The 15795-nt window shown below is 54.8% G+C and overlaps 1 protein-coding gene across 1 annotated transcript in view; it reads right to left on the bottom strand.

The window, feature by feature from the left end:
• The window catches only part of mical3a (microtubule associated monooxygenase, calponin and LIM domain containing 3a), a 101612-nt gene that overhangs the window by 35956 nt on the left and 49861 nt on the right, over positions 1 to 15795 (bottom strand). Inside the window, 14 exon segments of the mRNA XM_064319323.1 lie at positions 1922 to 2108; positions 2896 to 3003; positions 4408 to 4506; positions 4914 to 5024; positions 5707 to 5769; positions 6794 to 6889; positions 8509 to 8592; positions 8947 to 9048; positions 11036 to 11224; positions 11446 to 11517; positions 11681 to 11793; positions 11913 to 12109; positions 14098 to 14245; positions 15200 to 15293. Coding sequence (XP_064175393.1) covers positions 1922 to 2108; positions 2896 to 3003; positions 4408 to 4506; positions 4914 to 5024; positions 5707 to 5769; positions 6794 to 6889; positions 8509 to 8592; positions 8947 to 9048; positions 11036 to 11224; positions 11446 to 11517; positions 11681 to 11793; positions 11913 to 12109; positions 14098 to 14245; positions 15200 to 15293 — 1663 coding nt within the window.

Below are 15795 nucleotides of genomic sequence, written 5' to 3'. Positions count from 1 at the left end.
CCCCCTTGCCCCCGTCTCCTGCACTCCCTCCCCCCCAATCCCTCTTCGGGAAACGTGGGTAATGTCCTTTATTGTTTGGGGGGGGGGCGTTGGGGGGGGCCTGGGGGTCCGAGAGAAGCAGCCGTTATGCAGGGGCCGACAATGCGCCGCTTGTCCCCCGACACAAAGAGGACCTCATGACACGCTCGGGGGTGGGGGGGGGGCTTGATGGGGGTGGGACTGTGAAGTCTTCTGATTGGGGGGGGGGGGGGTGGCGGCGTTAACTCTCACTGTGCGGGTCGACTCCGCCCGCGGGTCCTTCTTGGGACACGCGCGGCGGCTAAAGATATTCGCGGCTGGCGGCTAAAGCGTATGGCTTCCATACATCGACGCTGACATCGTTAAACGTCTAGCCGGAGGCTAGCGGACATGGACTGCATTTATATAGCGCTTTTATCCAAAGCGCTTTACAATTGATGCCTCTCATTCGCCAGAGCAGTTAGGGGTTAGGTGTCTTGCTCAAGGACACTTCGACATACCCAGGGCGGGGTTTGAACCGGCAACCCTCCGACTGCCAGACAATCGGTCTTACCTCCTGAGCTATGTCGCCCTCATCACGTGATTCTGGAAAACCCTTGTTAACGCACAACAGCGGAGCGAAAATAAAAGCAGGGGGGCGAGGAGGGCGTGCTAAGCTCGCTGCCAGACTGTGTGAAGCACAGACACGGGTCATCAAGCGGCGTGTCACTGCAGCGCAAAGGCTGATGGGAAATGGGTTTAAAACAGACCGCCAAAGAGTAGCAGAATACGTTTCTCCAACATATCTACGTTACTGTTACAAGAACACTACGTATATAAATTCACTATACACTATAAAAATACTTCACCTGGAGTGGTTAACAAATAATTTCACAAATTTAATGTTTAATGTTTAATGTTCTAAATGCATGTGCCTGCAGTGACAGTATGAAGCACAGATGACACCAAAAGAAAAGCATCAAAGGCCATGTTACAAAAGGGTTGAGGGGACCTTACACAAGAATATACATGAATATACACACACACACACCCCCACCCCCCCCCCTCCCCACACACACACACACACACTCCCCAACACTCTCTCACACACACCCCCACACTCACACTCACACACACACACACACGCGCACACACACACACACACACACTCACCGTCGCACACGTCGAAGGCGTAGGAGGAGAGCCGGAGGGTGGTGCCGCAGTAGTCGCACACACACACACACACACACACTCACCGTCGCACACGTCGAAGGCGTAGGAGGACAGGCGCAGGGTGGTGCCGCAGTAGTCACACACACACACACACACACACACACACACACACACACACACACACTCACCGTCGCACACGTCGAAGGCGTAGGAGGACAGGCGCAGCGTGGTGCCGCAGTAGTCACACACACACACACACACACACACACGTACACAGGCGGGGGTGCTCACCGTCGCACACGTCGAAGGCGTAGGAGGAGAGCCGGAGGGTGGTGCCGCAGTAGTCACACACACACACACTCACCGTCGCACACGTCGAAGGCGTAGGAGGAGAGCCGGAGGGTGGTGCCGCAGTAGTCACACACACACACACACTCACCGTCGCACACGTCGAAGGCGTAGGAGGACAGGCGCAGCGTGGTGCCGCAGTAGTCACACACACACACACACACACACACACACACACACTCACCGTCGAAGGCGTAGGAGGACAGGCGCAGCGTGGTGCCGCAGTAGTCGCACACACACACACACACACCCCCACACACTCACACCCACACTCACACACACACACACACACACACACACCCCCACACACACACACTCACCGTCGCACACGTCGAAGGCGTAGGAGGACAGGCGCAGCGTGGTGCCGCAGTAGTCGCACTCTCACACACACACACACACTCACCGTCGCACACGTCGAAGGCGTAGGAGGAGAGCCGGAGGGTGGTGCCGCAGTAGTCGCACTTGAAGCAGCTGCGGTGGAAGAACCTCCCCTCGGCACTCAGGCGCTCCATCACGTAGACGCGCTTGCGGCAGAAGAAGCAGACGTCGCTCCCGCCGATGTTCTGCGGGAACTCCTTCCTCAGCGAGCTCTGCAGGGGGGGACGGACAGACGGACAGACGGACAGACGCTCAGTCCCGCCCTACGCCTTCCCTGGGGGGCCGCGTCGAACCCCGCGGCCCGCTCGGGGGAAACGGTAGCAATGCCCCAGCGTGGGAACTGAACCTGCAACCTCTTGAGTCTTAAGCCCAAGTTTGCTAACTGCTACCGCTACTCTGCCGCCCCACTGCTTCCAAGTAGGATGGGTGGAGGGGGGTGGGGTGAGGACGCACTTTAAAAAACAACAAGGAAAAGCGAATTTTTTTGAAAAGCCAACGCAATTAGAGAGGAGCGTCAAAGTTGTTAAAGTTTTGGGTTCGGACCCCAAGACGAACCGCAGTCACTGACTGACATTTTTTTTTATAACAACGTCGTTGCAGGGACCCAAAGCATCCTGTTTGCAGGCAACCAGACCTATTGTGCAAATCTGCAAGTCAACTGAACTACACACACACACACACACACACACACACACACGCAAAACACTACGGCCATTTCAAAAACATGCTTTGACAATAACTCCACAGACGGATTCCAGTCACCCTGCCTCACCTAAAAAAATTTAAAAAATTTTTTAAAAAAGTGAACGGCACCGCAAAAAGTAAAGTTAAGTGGCAGAACCACCGGTGTAAGTGCTCGCCGACACACACACGGTTAGAACCCGTCCTCGACCCAGGGGGACGGGGTTCGAAACAGGCCGGGCTTCTGTTAGTCGGTGGACATGGGGTCAGTGCCCACTCCGCCGGGTCCGCATGCCCACACACCGCCCAGGCTCTTACCAACTCCTTCCTGTCAAGAAGGGGCTTCGGTTCCTCCCGAGGCCGGAGCTGATTGGCTATCTGCTCAGCCAGCGAGCTCACGCCCCCCGTGTACATCTTAACGTATCTCTACCAATGGGCGGACCCCGGGGGGGGTGGGGGGGTGGGTGGGGGCAAGAAAAAGAGGCACAGACGAGACAGAGAGAAGAGAGAGAGAGAGGGAGTTAGAGGAAAAGCTAAAGCCCAAGAACTTGGGAAAAAAAGAACCACACGCGAGGAAGGCGAACTTCATTCAGGCAAAACGTAAGTGAAAACCGAGTAAGCGTCCACACAAACCAAAGAACTCCGGATACCTTGCTCGCGTAGAGGAGGACGGACACAATCTATACGTTTATTTAACTTTGACGGGGGTCATGCGACAGACGTTAGCAGAGCAATAAGAGCCCTGACTGCAGACAGATAGCGTCATCTGATACGGCGGTTAGCAGTCTGTCTTAGCGCCACAAAACAAAACCAGTGACAGCAAACAGAGTCACATGCCCCAATCCCTGCAGGGCTCCACAGCTAAAAATAAAAATTAAAGCAAAGCGCGGCGACAAAGTCGTGAATTATGACTTTGACCAGTTTCACCGCCCCTACCCCCCCCACCCATCCGTCCGCGGAGGGCCCATGCAGTTCTGCGATACAATGACCCCCCCCCCCCCACCCACCACCAACAGAACGGTTGTGAAAAACCCAGACGCGCGCGCGATGTTCCCTAGACGACCCCGCGGCCAACCGAGCGAGGACGGCCGTTATCGCCGGGGGCGACCCGAGGGCACCGTTTGAGCTTGGCGGAGACCGACCGATGAGCGACGTTTCGGTTTGAAACCGAAAATTACCAAAATGCTATTTCAAATTCAAATCCAACGCATCACGACCTGGCCCCAGGAAACTCGTATTTAAATTTAAACTGTGGTATTTTGCATGCTATTTTGGTATTTTTCGGGGTCGACATGGTATCGCAGAACGATAACTTTTCCTCTAACTTCACGTGCAATTCTTTCAGATGGATATTTACCGGGATTCAAACCCGCAACCTCTACCGTTTGCAGTAAAGTTCCCTATTAAATACTATACTACGCTGCAACCAAAAACCATCAAACATTGCTGCACATGAACGCTGTACTGAGGCGTCGATTCAGCCTCAGCGACGGCACCTTCAGAACAACCCAGCTGAGGCACAGCGGTCTCCTACGAGCACAAGCTGTGTTTTTCTGCAGACACGGCTGAGGGTGATTCTAAGCAGATTTTATAACAAAAAACGGCTTCTCCGTTCCGACAGAAACATCCGGGTAAATATTTCCGGGAGACGGACCGCGCCTAGCGGGAATTTCGCGAAACCGCCAGGTCCCCGCGGGCCGCCAATCACCCCAGCCGCGACCCCGCCGCGTTCTCAGGTCAAACAGCACAGCTTCCTGTTCATGCGTGTTAGGGGAGGGCTTTCCAGGCCAGGCGTCAGTAGGAGGCCGGGAAGGGGGTTGCCGTGGCTACCTGGCGGAGGGTGTCGGGGGAGGGGAGGGGCCGGCCGGCCCGGAGGCCGCGGGCCAGGTGCCACTGCTCTATAAAGAAGCGCGAGGGCTTTTTCATTGGCTACCGGGGAGAAGAGAGAGGAGAGAGAGAGGACGGTCAGTCACACACAGGAAGAGTCGCTGGGTCAGAAAAACAAACGGCTTCCTGATTAAAAACCCGAGTGTCACTCCCCAATGACTGGGCTTACCGGCACGTGAACTAAGAGCACCACACAGCACTACCAAAACCACACTGTCGAGTTAAAACTGTATTCTAGCACTTTTAATGATCAAAATAAAACCTTACATGTTCATAGAAGTGCGCTTCTTTAAAGGTAGCTACAATGCTACTTATAACATCAGGGAATATCACTATAAATGGCATGCGTAGCAATAATAGTAATAATAATAATAATAATAAAATAATAATGGTCTGTTCAGAAAGAGCATGCACAGTGCTGCAGGACCTCGTTAATTTGGGGGATTCACCTGTGGTTTCTCAGGCTTGGCTTTAAACTGAGAGGTCAGCCGCGCTGCCCTCTGCTGGACACTGGGGATTGGCGCGGGCCGCGGGAACTCAGGGGGCACGAGCTCGGAACCCTGCGGGGGGACGGGGGGGGGAGGGGCGGAGGCTCAAGGCTTTACCGGGACGTCCAGCAACGCGAGGAACGCCTCGTTCCTTTTTCTCAGGCCAAACCGGCTAGCGGAGGTAAGGTTCAGACACGTCGCATCGCGCGTGCACTGCGACTCAGTTCCGCAAACGCACACCACCACACGCAGGAGTCTGTCGTTAGCGCACGGCGCGCGCGCGAGCGTGCTTCTGACCCTCGACGGCTAGCCGTTACGCTCGCGCTGTCCCTCGTTTTATTTTAGTTCGAAACAGCAGCATACTTTTATAGGGTCCACGTCCCACCGCGTGCAGAAGAAACGGGCGCGGCGTGAAACAGACGGAGGCGTTATCGGCGACCCCCGCGACGTTTACGATCCAGTCGGCGGGCGAGAATGCAAGGACGATGCACAGGTCTGGCTGAATGCATTAACCCAGGTAAGAAAAACTCACTCCACTACTGAGGCATTCAACTACGATAAACAAGCGAGAATATCTCAGATATTCTCACCGCGATTAAAGGTTAGGAGGAGACGCACATGAACACCACTGCACACAGCAATCACGCCCGCTTTCCCACAATCCCCTGGGGCGCGGGGCTAATTCATTTAGAAGCTCTCTCTTTCTCGTGTTAATCAGCAAACGACGCCGACGTGTCACGGCTGCCGCGGTTACCCTGTCCGTCACGGAGGCCCCTCCCCCCGCTGCAGGCTCCTCCTCCTCCTGTGAGTCAGGCCGCTGTGGGGCAGAGGGACGGAGGGGTCAGCGGGAACCGGAGGGCGGCAGTTTGACCCTTGAACTTTGAACCTGAAACCCTGAGCCTTCCCTGAAAACCAGGCTTCAGGACCTCTAACGGAGTAGAAAAATCCCTCCAGGGAGAAAAGGCCGTCGTTCTTCACAAGTGGCAGAATTCAAATGATGTCACAATGGGCGACCAGTTGACTCCGCCCATAGCCAAACTCAATCTTTCAGCAGGGACGTGAGTTCTCCAGGTTAATTGGGAAACGGTGATTTTTTATAAATAACAGGACAGTCGATAGCAAAAGTGTTCAGCAATAGAGCCAGTACTAGTGGCCCCGAAGATAGTTTTGGATCAAAAGAAAAAGAAAAAAAAATCACTATTTCCTGATTATCCCTTTAAGGTGCAAGATTTAAAAATATGTGTTGAGAATGTTATTAACTGAACATTAAAATGCTGATGGAACAGTCAATCCTGGTAACTGAAAGCAAAGAAGTTCCAGAACACCGACTATGCATTGTGGGAAAAAAAAAAACATTCCAAAAAAAAAACTACTCTTCAAAGGGTTAATTAGAAAAAAAAATGTAAAAATCATATTAGTCTACAATTTCTCATCGATTCCCTGCCCTGTCAGAAAAAAAAAGCAGAACTTCCAGGAACAGCTGCACACAACCAAAAACACCTCTGAATTCTAGCACATGACACAACTGTCCTAAATCTGTCCTAGATCTATGGACTACTTTCACAACACAGGGCATTTTTTTTTTTAGGAGGGGAATAGAAACATCCTTTTCCACAGGCAGAGGGCGCTATCACTTCAGCAGGGATTTGTTTCGCAAGCAAATGAATGCAGAGCAAGAGTGTTAAGGCCGTAAGAGGCAGCACTTCAGCCTGGGGGGAGGAGAGCTTGCTACTGAGGCTAGCCTGGTTTGAGGCGTTTCGTTTGAGGCTAAACGAAGCGAGGGAGGAGACGCAGAGGAGAGCAGGGAGGGGAGGAGCGAAGACGTGCTGACAGACCGTCACCTGTGCGTGAAGAGAGAGTGAGGAGGAGGTGGAGGAGGAAGAGGAGAGCAGAATGGTTTTCTTTGGGCAGCACCGTGAGCCTGTACCGCTTCTGGCCTTTAGAGACAGGAGAGGACAGACTGAGCGTCACGCACATACACACCCTGTACTGCACCCCACACACACACACACACACCCTGTACTGCACCTCACACACACACACAAACACACCCTGTACTACACCTCACACACACACACACACACTCTGTACTGCACCCCACACACACACACACCCTGTACTGCACCCCACACACACACACACGCCCTGTACTGCACCCCACACACACACACACGCCCTGTACTGCACCTCACACATACACACCCTGTACTGCACCTCTCACACACACACACACTGTACTGCACCTCACACACACACACACACACACACACACACACACTGTACTGCACCTCACACACACACACCCTGTACTGCACCTCACACACACACACACATACACACCCTGTACTGCACCTCACACACGCACACACACCCTGTACTGCACCTCACACACACACACACACACACTCTGTACTGCACCTTACACACACACACACACACACTGTACTGAACCTCACACACGCACACACACCCTGTACTGCACCTCACACACACACACACACACACTCTGTACTGCACCTTACACACACACACACACACACTGTACTGCACCTCACACACACACACACCACATACACACCCTGTACTGCACCTCACACACACACACCCTGTACTGCACCTCTCACACACACACACCCTGTACTGCACACACATATTGCACCAGCCCTGTATTCATATTAATACACAGCATATGCACGATATCCTCAGACGCGAATGCTCTCTGCACAAAACACGCACTCACACTGCCACTCGACACTGCTGTACTGCCCAAACTCAAGAGAGTCACAGTTTTCATTCATGCTAAAGCGTCAGCAACTGCAGGCTACGGGGAACAAAGGCTCGATGCTAACGCTAACGCTAACGCCAGCACCACGGCAACTGTCGCCGAAGGAGGGCGCCCGTGGGAGTGAGGAACGGGGATGAGGAAGAGTAAAAGGAATATCCATCTACCTGTAATGAACACTTCAAACCTAAGAAAAAAGGTGACTGCACAAAACAAACTGAACAACTGCCAATGGGAACGTGCGTACACCCGTGCCACTTACATGGCCACGGGCCACATGTGACCGGGACAATAAGGCAGCACACCCCGCGCCTCGGCTCTGAACGTCTTCACACGCCGCACCCCCGAGGTGCAGTTCACCAGTGCGTGCAGCAGGGGGTCCTCGAACGCTCGTCCCGGAGGGCCGCGGAGCCTGCTGCTTTTTTTCTGTCGGCTCCCCGGCCGACCCAAAACATTCTCGCAACGTTGCTGCCACCTAGTGGCGGCGTTCGAACATTCACAGGACGTTCCAGCGACGTTGGACGAGACCGTTTCGCGTTGGCTGGGCCCTTTCCCTCAGCAGCCAGTGTAGGCCTCATAAACAAACTTCTTAGCCAATCAATGACTCAAGTGCTAAACAAAACATCATAACTCAGCAGACGCTATGGTTACGTAGGCCTGGAAAACAAGACTTCTGCTATGGGAGGGAAGGAAGCTTCTAGAAGCTGGCGCTAGCGTGCTAGTCTCCGATAGGGTGTCGGGGTGGGGAGGGGCAGGGCTGGGCGGGGCTCCTACCTGCTCCCCCGTGCTGGGCAGCGTGTTGCACTTGAGCCTCTCCTTAAAGCGCACGCTCAGCTGCTCCTGCAGCCGAGAGCGTTTCTGAGGGGGGCGGGGCCGGGGCCGGGCGGGGCGGGGCGGGGCACACAAGCGTTAGCATCGGGGGAGTGAGTGCGATGACACCGCCTCACGCTCTCAGAGCACGACAGCAGTCCAAAAGTAGCGACAGATGTGAGCCTTACCCTCCATTCATCCATTCATTTATAGGTTAGCCATTCAAAAAACCACCCACTGTCTTTGCCATTCATTTGTAAGTAAGAACTACATTTCCCACGTACCCCTATAATATAGTACATATAATAACCGTAAAGCGCAACCACTTCCAGACAAACGGACAGACATACAGATGTGAGGGTTGCACGTGCATTATGGCACCAGAAGGGGGCGACTCTTTACCTGTCTCCATGCAGGGACGGGGGGCAGGCGAGCCGCCTCTTTGGAGGGGGCGGGGGTCAGAGAAGGGCGAAGCAGGGAGCCCAGGTCAGGCATGGACCCCCCCTGCGACCGGCGAAGGAGTGCGTGAAAGAGTGCGCGGGGTGGGGGGGGGGCGGGGAACCCGGACCCCCGCGTGCGGAAGACAGGAGAGAGACGGAGAGAGAGGACACAGGAAACGGTCGGCGGGAGTGGTAGCATGCAAAAGGAAACAAAGAAAGTCATCGTGAAGGTCAATGGACTAATTACAGCACAGAGAAGGTGGAAACAAACCAGCAGCAGAAACTTTATTTAAAAATAACAACGATGAGAAAAACAGAAGGATTTCATGGATAGTAAGGACCAAATCACCAGGAAAGTACACGCAAATATGAGAAGGCCCCCCCCCCCCCTGAAAATAGAGGTGAAGTGAGGGGAGCTGTGACCGCAAACACACACACACACACACACACACTTCCATGTTATAGTACCGCTAGCCTGTTAGCATGCGGCTGCATGATAAACACTACATAATGTGATATAAAAACCTGAACATGGGAAGCGTAGAGCAGAGAAATAAGCAGGCTTAGCCTGTGTAATCCCCCTCTTACATCGCTCACCTCCTCCAGTTAAGTGAATGCTACGGGAGAAACATCCCGCTCCATCCTTGCTGGGTTAAGCAAGTTCTGCTCTTTCTGAAATAATTCCACCCCGCGCCCCCCCTTTTTTCTTCTATCCAGATTCGGAAAGCCCATTTGCAGACGTTAGGCTTGTCCCTCACCCCACCCCCCTCCCCCACCACCCCACTACACATCCCAGCCAATGAGGCTTCTCCTTTTCGCACAGAAAGGCTATCGCGGATCGCAGGCACCGCACTGGCCAGCGGGGGGCGCCACCGAGCCATTAAACGGGGAATAGCTTCTGAAAACCCCGCTTAACGGGCGACGTGATGCCGGGGGACAAGGACCTGATCCGTTTCGGGATTTCGGGCTAACCTCAGGTCAGCCTCCTCGTTCGTTCCCTCGAGCCGACGCGTCCGACGAGGTCACGCCCCGCGGCGGCAGCCCGCGCACACGCGCGTACCCCCGGTGGAAAACGCGACCGCGGTCCACACTGACGAGGCCGCTAAAATAAATAAAAAAGCTAAACCCGGAAAAGCCGGCGGGAACGAAAACATGGCACGGCACGGCACGCGGACCCTCCGGGGAAGCGGAGCTCGGACCTCCCACACGACGCCGGTCAGCCGGCGCCCAGTTGAACCGCGACATCGCCGCGGGGACCGCCTTAAAAAAAAACGCATCGCCGGGGCAGCTCGAAACGACGACGCGAATCGCGCGCTACGGCGGAGTCTCGTAGGGTCACTTCCTTCCCCCTCGTGGCGGAAGCTAAACTGGGCCGGTTACATAAGCAAACTAATTAAGAAAGCTTTTTTGGCAAAGGGCGTCGAGGAGGGAGGGGGGGGGGCGTGTCTGCTTCAGCGAGGATATTCAAACATGGCCACCCGTCATTCTCCGCAGACAGAGCTTCAGTGTTCGCCCTTCTGGCTCTACCCCCCCCCATCCCCCCCCCGACACCCCATCACTGAGTATCGGTATTCCGACATTCCTCCCCCTCTCTCTCCCTGCACCCACCACTAGGCCAGCGACCCCATTCTCCCCGACTCAGCATTTCGGCCATACACCCCCCCCCCCCGGCCCCTTCCCTCCCACACCCCACTCCGTGCACGTAGCGCAAATATTTGCATTACGGATACAAAGGTCAACAATTAGTTTCACGGAGGGCCGCGTTTCACAGGGACAGAAGACTGACTTTGTTCCTGTTGGGGGTTTTAACATTAACAGCGACACTTGACACAGTCACGCTACGCTGCCTATATTATGAATCAGGGCGAGAATAAAAAACGAAACTATCGGCGTCCAACTGTACGGGGGGGATGTGTGAGTCACAGGGTCTAGCTTTCGGAGTATCAAAGGTTTTCCAGGCAAACAAGATAGTGTAGTTCACCGGGAGAGGGAAGCTCCATCTCTGTAAACCAAAAAAAAAAAAACAAGATTCTTGCCCCCCCTCTGCGTACCTGTCTCTTAAGACCTGTGGACTGGGCTGGTGCGTTCTCCTCAAACTTGGCCAGCAGCTGGGTGGCCATGGACTTGACTTTGTTGTGGTTCCCCCCCGCCGCCGCCGCCGCCGCCGAATCCGTCCTCCGCTCCGCCAGGCCGCCGGTCGCCTGGGGCCTGTCGTCACGGCAACCCCGCGGAACCTCCTCCTGGGCGGGGGGGGGGGGGGAGGAGAATAAATGCACGTGCGAAGAAACACAATACAAATTTTAAAAACACGGAGAAGCTTCGGTGCCTCCACCCCTTCGGCCCCGGGACCGATTGAAATGCGAGGGGTTCCGAGGGCTGGCCCCAGGGGAACCGATCGGCTCCTTCCGAAATCTAACGGTGAATTCGCCCCGCCCGACGCCCCTCCGGGGCAGTTACTCACGTCCTCAGACTGGCCCGCCTGGCTGGTCTTCCTTCGCTTCCCGACAACATCGATATCCTTCTCTTTCTTGTCCTGCGAGAGAGAGAGAGAGAGAGAGAGAGAGAGAGGGAGAGAGACATGCAGAACTTTCTCAATCACGATTTTCCCATTTCCTGTCTCGGCTCCACATTACCGGCCGGGTGCAGTAGCCTGTGAGAGGCTGAACAGCGCGGCGGATCGGCGGGCGGGGCCTGACCTTGGGGTTGCGCTTTCGGGAGATGCTCTGGCCCAGCTTGCTGAGGAAGGAGATGGGGGACTTGGTGCTGGCGATCAGAGCCGCCTTCTCCTCCGGACTCAGGTTCAGGTGTTCTATGGGAAGGAGAGAGAGAGCGAGAGAGAGAGAGGGGGAGAGAGAGAGAGGGTGAAGAGATTCGCCCCGCCCGGTCCAACGGGCCGCGTCGACGCGACGTGCGATTCCGCCCACTCACCACCAGGGGGCACCGTGTCTTTGAACATCTCGTAGAACTGGCTGAGGTACATGACCATGGACAGCTTGTCGGGCTCCCCCACGGAGGACATCTCCTTGCCCGTCATGATGGGGGAGATGCCGAACTCCCGCTCGGCCACGTCGAACCCCAGCTGGTTGTTCTTCTCCGCGTCCCGCTCCTCCAGGGAGTCAAAGTCTCTGTGGGAGGGGTTGGGTGGGGTGGGGTAGGCAAAAATGAGGAGTGCTAAAAAAAAAATTTAAAAAGACCAACACTACACCCAACACTGGACCCCCAGCAGTAAGGTCACACAAACTAAGTCTCCTATCAGCATTCACTGACAGTGAGTGAACACAGACCCTCAAAAAACAGTGCACAGACCCTCCTACAGTCCTCCACACAGATCACTCCTCACCCATTTCGCTAACAGAAAGCCATTAGCCTTCCTCCCCGTTAGCTTCTCTCCCCGTTAGCTTCTCTCCCCGTTAGCCTTCCTCCCCGTTAGCCTTTGTTAGCCTTCCTCCCCGTTAGCCTTTGTTAGCCTTCCTCCCCGTTAGCCACTGTTAGCCTTCCTCCCCGTTAGCCTAGCGCTACGTGTAGCTGGTGACGGCGGCGGCGGTCAGAGCTGGACCAGGCTTCCCCGGCGCACCCTCGCCTCGCCACCTCGCGCACGACCGCTCGCGGGGAAACGACACTCGTTAATCACGCCGGCGCCGTTATTAAAAGGCCGGCCGTAAGGTCGCTGCCAACCCATAATAATAACAATCACGATAACGCGCGGCATTAAAATCGCTCGGCCGCCGCTCTGATCCAGAGCGACATTCAGTAGCGCACAGCATCAGTGCTAGCATCAGGAACACAAAAACAGTGGAGTAAGGCTTTATTTGTGATGGGGGGGGCTTTATTGTCCTAAGGTGGGGGTGCCCATGCGGCTCTCCTCTGCAGTGTTGCGGGTGTATCTCTGGTCAGGACCCCCCCCCCCCCACCAGTGTGATGTTTGCTGCAGCAGCTGCAGTTACTGCGCTACCCTGCCCCCGACAGAGGGCTCCTGCCAACGCGCACGGACACTGTAATGACAAACCGCAGCGTTCACGCACACGGTGGACTGCAGGGCGGGTCGCGTCCGGTCAGTGGGGGATCTCTCTCTCTCTCTCTCTCTCCCTCCCTCTATCCCTCTCTCTCTCACTCTCTCCCTCCCCCTCCCTCTCCCCCTTTCTCTCCCTCTCTCTCTCTCTCTCTGTCTCTCCCTCCCTCTCTCCCCTCTCTCTCTCCCTCTCCCTCCTCTCTCTCTCTCCCCTTTCTCTCCCCCCTCTCCCTCTCTCTCCCCCTCCCTCCCCCCTCCCTCTCTCTCCCTCCCTCTCTCTCTCCGTCTCTATCACCCTCCCCCTCCCTCTCTCTCTCCCCGGTTAAGGACAGCTGGGTCACGTGGTCGTTTGGGCCGGGGGGCCTGGGCGCAGCAGCGCTGCACTGCGGTACTGCCCGCGGCGCGAGGGCCGGCGAATTCCAGCTCGCGGGCTCGCGCTACCGACACCGGCGCCTCCCAAACTCCCCGAGCCGCTGGCCCCGTTAACGAGCAAACATTACCCGCATTAACCCCCCCCTCATTAGAGACGGAGTGTAGCACAGTGGGTAAGGAACTGGGCTTGTAACCGAAAGGTCGCAGGTTCGATTCCCGGGTAAGGACACTGCCGTTGTACCCTTGAGCAAGGTACTTAACCTGCATTGCTTCAGTATATATCCAGCTGTATCAATGGATACAATGTAAAATGCTATGTAAAATAGTTGTGTAAGTCGCTCTGGATAAGAGCGTCTGCTAAATGCCTGTAATGTAATGTAATGTAAATTAAAACACACCCTTACGTACGTCTAAATATGGAAATGAAGCGTGTTTACTTGTGTTAAAACAACTGCGCGCACAGGTGCAGTGCTGGATCGACGCTTCAGGATTCCGCACAGCGAAATATTGTTTTCAGGCATATCCGTTGACCCGCCTCGGGCTATCCCACAATCCACCAGGGGAAAACACAGACCCGGTTGACCATTCTTGTTGATTTTCACGACAGACGGAAACGAGGCACTTCAAAATTTTTGTTAGCCAAGACGCTAAAAGGCGAGTCACAGTGTGGGAGGGAGGCCGACGGGGAGGGGGAGGGGGGGGACGGCGGCGCCTCGCGGGGTCGCGGCTCACATGAGGTCGGGCCGGAAGCGGTGGATGACGGCGCACAGGGCCAGCCCGCTCTTCCAGGACATGGTGAGGTCGGCCACCGCCACGTTCCGGTAGCCCTCCGTCTGCCGCTGGCACCAGCTCAGGAGCTTGCTGGAGCGCGCAATGGATTCTGGGAAGAGAAAAAAAACGCCCGGCGACGCAGCTCTTTGAGTGACGCAGCCCGACGAATCCCACGCCCGACATCAACATTGGGAACCAATCACCTTTCCTCCTTAAGTCACATGATCAAACCAGCATTCGGAAAAACGTAGCATTTCCAAGGACCCAACGGTATATATGAATTTAAATGCAAATACAAAGTCAGCAAAGTAAGAAGATTCAACATTCAGAAATCGTTACACTTGTCGCTAACCGTTAGAGTGTTATGATTAGGCCACTGCTCATTTCTGAGGTATTATTGGAACAGATACACATGCGAGCTGGTAGGGGTTACATCCAGAAACAATGCAACGCAAAATAAGTAAAAATCAGTGTTCTCTCCACTCCGCAAGCCATACGGATCTGCTACGTGGCTCATCTATGTAAAAAAAAAAAACTCACAAGTTATACACTCACATAGCAGCAATCAAGCTCATTTTAAAGCCAGCAGTTCCATCACGCATTTTCATTAGTACGTTTACCTCGCGCAAGATCCCGAAAATGGACGCCGTCTACAATGAAAATACACTTTGCGTTTCAGAAAAACAGTACACGACGACACTTCACAACTACGGTGCAAAAACTACAACAGTCCCAAACCCAGGACCCTTTCTAAGGGGTCCAGAACGGGATTTTTCAGATCGTGAGAAGCCAATCTGCACTGAGCATTGTTTTTGGCCAGAGCCAATCTGCACTGAGCATTGTTTTTTGGCCAGAGCCAAAATGGCTGGAGCGGCTCCAGGTGAAGCCCCACCTAAATGAGATCATTTGTCGAAGGGACGCAACCGAGCGCAGGTCTATTGGCCAGAGCGCGGAGCGTATTACTGGAGGACTGCTCCGTAAAAGCGCCCAAACGCCTGAAAAGCAGCCGCGTGCGGTAGCGAGCGCGGGTTCTCTCCGCGGTCGGACGCGGACGGGAGCTCACCGTTTCTCGTTAGGTTGGGCGTCGACGAGTTCACCACGTTCTCCATGTCGATGCGCAGGTCCCTGGACTCCCCCGTGTCGATGAGGTGTCGTACCTACGGGAGAGCTCAGATTATTACGACGGCCATGATTGTGATCGTCCGGGATTATGATTTGGACGGAGTGTAGCACAGTGGGTAAGGAACTGGGCTTGTAACCGAAAGGTCGCAGGTTCGATTCCCGGGTAGGACACCGCCGTTGTACCCTTGAGCAAGGTACTTAACCGAAATTGCTTCAGTATTTATCCAGCTGTATAAATGGATACAATGTAAAACGCTGTGTAAAAGTTGTGCATGTCGCTCTGGATAAGAGCGTCTACTAAATGCCTGTAATGTAATGTAATGATTTTGTGACTTTTATGACAATCATTGTTATTAAAACGTGGCAAACTCATATGAAGCAATCAATGCGGGTTGCTCCCCCAAAGCGAGCCCCGCGATTGGTTCATTTTCAGTCGGCCATCAACAGGAGGTGGGCCTCCATTGACTCTGGGGTTGGAGGCCACACCCTCCCCTGGCAGCTTGGCATTTGTGGGTCGGTGGGTGTTGGGGGTGGGGG

The sequence above is a fragment of the Anguilla rostrata genome, chromosome 19 (genome assembly GCF_018555375.3).
Source record: "Anguilla rostrata isolate EN2019 chromosome 19, ASM1855537v3, whole genome shotgun sequence".
In the NCBI taxonomy this organism is placed as follows: domain Eukaryota; kingdom Metazoa; phylum Chordata; class Actinopteri; order Anguilliformes; family Anguillidae; genus Anguilla; species Anguilla rostrata.
The sequence above is the reverse complement of the archived record's forward strand: the minus strand, read 5'-3'. Positions and strand labels throughout refer to the sequence as shown.